The sequence below is a fragment of the Ipomoea nil genome, unplaced genomic scaffold, assembly GCF_001879475.1.
Source record: "Ipomoea nil cultivar Tokyo-kokei standard unplaced genomic scaffold, Asagao_1.1 scaffold0100, whole genome shotgun sequence".
In the NCBI taxonomy this organism is placed as follows: Eukaryota; Viridiplantae; Streptophyta; class Magnoliopsida; order Solanales; family Convolvulaceae; genus Ipomoea; species Ipomoea nil.
In genome coordinates this window covers 485,016-489,895 of record NW_017616528.1, presented here as the reverse complement: position 1 = coordinate 489,895, position 4,880 = coordinate 485,016, and the positions used below count along the sequence as shown (strand labels likewise).

At 39.3% G+C, this 4,880-nt stretch overlaps 1 protein-coding gene across 1 annotated transcript; it reads left to right on the top strand.

The window, feature by feature from the left end:
• The first annotated feature begins 1,236 nt into the window (after positions 1-1,236).
• Positions 1,237-2,351, top strand: LOC109184071. The gene is made up of 2 exons (XM_019334136.1): positions 1,237-1,545; positions 1,617-2,351. The coding sequence occupies exons 1-2, from the start codon at positions 1,237-1,239 to the stop codon at positions 2,349-2,351; spliced, it is 1,044 nt and encodes a 347-aa protein (XP_019189681.1).
• Positions 2,352-4,880: the final 2,529 nt, after the last annotated feature.

Here is a 4,880-nt window from a genome sequence, read left to right as displayed (position 1 = left end):
TTTTGTATATTTTGTTATGAATTTATTATGATATGTATTTTATTTTAATTGGATTTATTATTTTAGGTGTTATTTTTAGAATTTTAAATTTTAGCTTTAAAAAGTTCGGTTAATCGGTTAACCGACCGATTAACCGAAAAAAATTTCGATTCGGTGAATTCGGTAGAGCAAACTTCGGTTCGGTTAACGGTTAAAGGAAAAAAAATTTCGGTTAATTCGGTTCGGTTAACCGAACGGTTAACCGATTGAACACCCCTACGGATGTGGTTTTGATCCCAAAGAAGAGTGCTCCTGAATTAGTCACTGATCTCAGGCCTATAGCCCTCAGCAATGTGGTTTATAGGATAATGGCAAAGGTAATGACTAACAGAATGAAACCCATAATGGATGAATTAATATCAGCTTCGCAGAGTGCTTTTATACCCGATAGACTCATTACAGATAATATATTGATAACGGCGGAGGTGGGTCATTACTTGAACCGAAAGCAGTGTGGAAAGGTGGGGTGGGGTGCTCTCAAGTTAGATATGGCCAAGGCCTATGACAGAATGGAGTGGTCTTTCCTGCGCAACATGCTTGTAGCGCTGGGATTTGACAACAGATGGGTGGAGTTCATTATGTTATGTGTAATCTCGGTGTCCTATAATTTTTTGATTAATGGTTCGCGTAGTGACACGATTATGCCTACTCATGGATTAAGACAGGGGATCCTTTGTCTCCTTATCTTTTTATTATCTGCGCAGAAGGGCTCTCTTTGTTGTTGCAGCAGGCACAGGCTAGAGGTTCTATTCATAGTTGCAGAGTTGCAAGGGGTGCCCCCCAATATCTCATTTATTTTTTGCTGATGATAGTCTGCTCTTTTTCAAAGCCAATGCCCAGGAAGCCAGTGAGATTAAGAATTGCTTATCTGTGTATGAAAACTTATCTGGACAGGTGGTTAATTATCACAAGTTAAGTATATGCTACAACAAGAATACTGGTGAGATTGATAGGAATGATGTGGCACAAATTTTGGGTGTGGTCCAGGCTCCTAACTTTGGTAAATATTTGGGGCTCCCATCGTTTGTAGGAAGGAATAAGAAAGCGGCCTTTGCATATATTGAGGACAAAATCAGGCACAGGATTGGGTCATGGAATAAGAAGCTGCTGTCATAGGCTGGTAAAGAAATCTTGTTGAAAAGTGTAGCACAGTCTATGCCTACTTTTTCAATGAGTGTTTTTTTGCTACCTACGACTATGTGTATGGAGATTGAGAGAGTTATGAACCGTTATTGGTGGGGAGCTGGTAATAGTCAAGGAATACATTGGAAAGCATGGGACAAGTTGTGTATCCCGAAGAAGCATGGGGGACTGGGCTTTAAAGACCTGCGGGCGTTTAATTTAGCCATGCTAGGGAAACAGGCGTGGCGCCTACTTACCAAGCCGGAATATTTGGTGGCATCTGTTTATAAGGCTAGATATTATCCCAAGAGTTCATTTTATGAGGCAAAAATGGGGAATAATCCTAGTTTTTGCTGGCGAAGTATAATGGCAGCGAAGAGCCTGGTTTGTAGTGGGGTCAGGGCAGGATTGGGAATGGTAACACCACATCTATATAGGCACATCCATGGATACAGGATGATCAGGAACCTATGATACAAACAGAGATGCCTGTGCAATTAGCGGATGCGAAAGTTGTGGGATTGATTGACCAGGATACTGGTACGTGGGATCATTCAATTCTTACTGATTTGTTCCAACCTATAGATGTGGAGAATATAAAGAGGATACCTATTTCCCCAGAATATGACGACTCTTGGTATTGGCATGGGGACCCAAAAGGGATCTACTCAGTCAAGAATGGGTATAGACGCATTGTGGGAAACTATGAGCCTGACAATGGATCTTTTGATAAATGGCTCACCCTATGGAGCCTCAAAATCCCACCCAAATGGAAAACTTTTCTATGGAGAGCAATTAGTGATATCCTCCCAACCACTACAAATTTGATTATAAAGAGAGTGGAGGTGGACCCAAATTGTGCTATGTGTGGAATTGTTCAAGAAGATACTATGCATGCTTTGGTGTTGTGTGATTTTGCGAAAGCCATTTGGGAACGATCTAGCCTTCCAATCCCCAATATTGTGACGAATGTTTTTCATACTTGGTTCTCTGATCTTCTAAATATTCTAGACTCTAATAGAATATTATATGCAACAGCAATCTTATATCATATTTGGAGAGCACGGAACGGAGCAGTATGGGATGCCGCTATGCCACGACCCACGAAACTCCTAGCCACGGTCACGGCAACCGTGGAAGCATGGCGCAACGCACGGCTGCCGCCCGCATCCGTGACACAGCCACAATAACAGGAACCTGCTGGAGGACCCCCACTGCCGCATGCTCTCACGGTTGCCATACCCCCCAACACGGCGACAATGCTAAGCAAGACATGCCACGTGGATGCTGGCTACCTCCACGACTCCGGTGCGGCAACGGTAGGGGCGGTTTTACTCTATGCAAATGGTGGATATGTGGCAGCATTCAGTGCCCCTCTTCCAGTTTGCTTCTCACCACTCATGGCAGAGGCGTTTGCGTGCAAAGAAGCGTTATCATGGCTTAAAAACCGGGGTGAGACATCAGTACATCTATACACAGATTGCCTATCATTGCAACGATATCTCGTCGCACCCCTGTCTACAGTTCGTTCGTATGTTGGTTATGCTCTTGATAGCTGTAAATCCATTGCATCTTCGATTAATTCTTGTTCTTTTAATTTCATACCTAGATCAGATAATTATTTGGCTCATGCACTAGCATCCGCTGCGTTCCAGCAGCCTACTACTATGTATTGGGATCTATCCCCACCTGACATTATTGCAGCATATTTCTAATGAAAGCACCATGAAAATTTCAAAAAAAGTGGTGATGGTAATAATAATAATTCAGAAACTAGAGCTTGAAGAGAGATAAGAAAGGTGAGAAACGAGAAAATAAAGAATTCAAAAAATGTTTTTCAAACTTCAACTAAAAAACTATGAAGACATTTTCTGTCAATTTGAGTTTTTTTTTTCCTGTAACGAATATTTTCCTTTGACTTTATTTTCTTTTAATACCCACACACGGAAAGATCTAAAAATAACTTCTGAAAGTCATTTTTCGAGTTCCATACAGACCCTAAATTGATTATTTTACACCTTAAAACTTAAAAGACTATATTTACAACACAATAAAACAATTGAGAACTACAGTCACTAAAATTTGAAATGAAAGACTAGGTGGTGTTTGGTTCAGGACTTTTGTATTCCACCTATTATCAGATTTGATACAAATTACTATATATTTGTTTGTCTACTTTTGTTATCTTACTATTAAATTCAAATCATTTAGTAATCATACAAATCCATTACCCTTCTCATCCCTAACTTTTGACCACTAGAATAAAAAATTGAAAAAAAAAACAAACAAATAAAAAAAGTCATTGTGACATTGTCCATTCATTCCATCTTAAACTTTTATATATATATATATATATATATATATATATATATATATATACACACACACACACGTATTATATATTTCTATTTTATTTATTATTTAATTATACAATTTGATTCAAATTCCTATTTACAACGTAACAAATAGACTTTCTTCTACTTAAACGCATTACAATTATCAAATATTTTATTCCAATTATGATTTTAGTTCCAATTTTTTAACCAAACACCCCTTGAATTGTATAATAGCAAAGAATTATTGATAGATAAAAATGTAATTCAGTAGCTTGCAGCCTCGCACGGACTTAATTAGTTCAATAGTTCAATACACAGTATTTAAAGAAAGAGAAAGAAAAATGTAATTAAGTAGTTATTTTTATATTCAAAAAGTTGACTTAAATTAATCATTGGACAATTAACAACATATATGGTATTGATTATACTAGTATAAATTTATAATTATATTCGTATGAGGCAAACCTGTGGAAAACCGATGCTACAGTGTTTAATAATGTTGTCCAAACCAAAGTGGCACACGTAGTACTGTGTTTTTCAACCCCTGAATGCATTAATCTTGCCTATGTTATGTAATATGCATAAATTTTTATATTTTCCTTATTGAATTTGGAAGAAAAATTCATATCGATCATCGGGTACCCTTCGGACCTTCAATCTCCAACCATCTCAAATTGAGGGTTCTGACCAAAAATCTTAAAATCTGGTTCAAGAATACTTTTCTGACAGTCTATGTGATCCAAAAAAAAAACAAAAAACAAAAAAAACAAAAAAACAAAAAAACAAAAACAAAAAACTTATAGCACGTTTGGTTCACGGAATGAATTTTGAGATAATAGGAATGCTATTCCATAAGGAATGGAATAGACAAGGAATAAAATAGGAATTGTATTCTATTGTTTGGTTCGCGGAAAGAATAGACTTTAGGAATTATATTACAGTGTTTGGTTGATTTAAGGAATAGAAACGAAATATGTTTTAAAAGACATAAATACCCTTATAAAAATATGTGATGGTGGCGGTGGTGGTGGTGGCGGTGGTAGTGATGGTGGTGGTGGCGGTGGCAGTGGTGGGGGCGACGGTGGTGGTGGTGACGGTGACGGTTGTGGCAGTGGTGGTGGGGGCGGCGGTGGTGGTGGCGGTGGTGCTGCTGGGTGGTGGTTCTGGTGGCGGTGGTGGTGGTGGCGACAGCGGCGGTGATGGTGGTGGCGGTCACAGTGGTGGGGGTTACGGTGGTGGTGGGGGCGGACGGTTGTGGCGATGGTGGTGGTGGTGGCGGCGGCGGTGGCGATGGTGGTGGTGGTGGTGGCGGCGGCGGCGATGGTGGTGGCGACGACGGTGGTGAAATAGGATAAATTTATATATAGGATAAAAAATTAGGTT

Bases quoted from the DNA above. Each gene is read 5' to 3' on its own strand.
- LOC109184071 (XM_019334136.1), top strand. From the start codon at position 1,237: ATGTGTATGGAGATTGAGAGAGTTATGAACCGTTATTGGTGGGGAGCT. The intron at 1,546-1,616 runs GTTTGTAGTGGG...CCATGGATACAG, and splicing joins TAATGGCAGCGAAGAGCCTG to GATGATCAGGAACCTATGAT.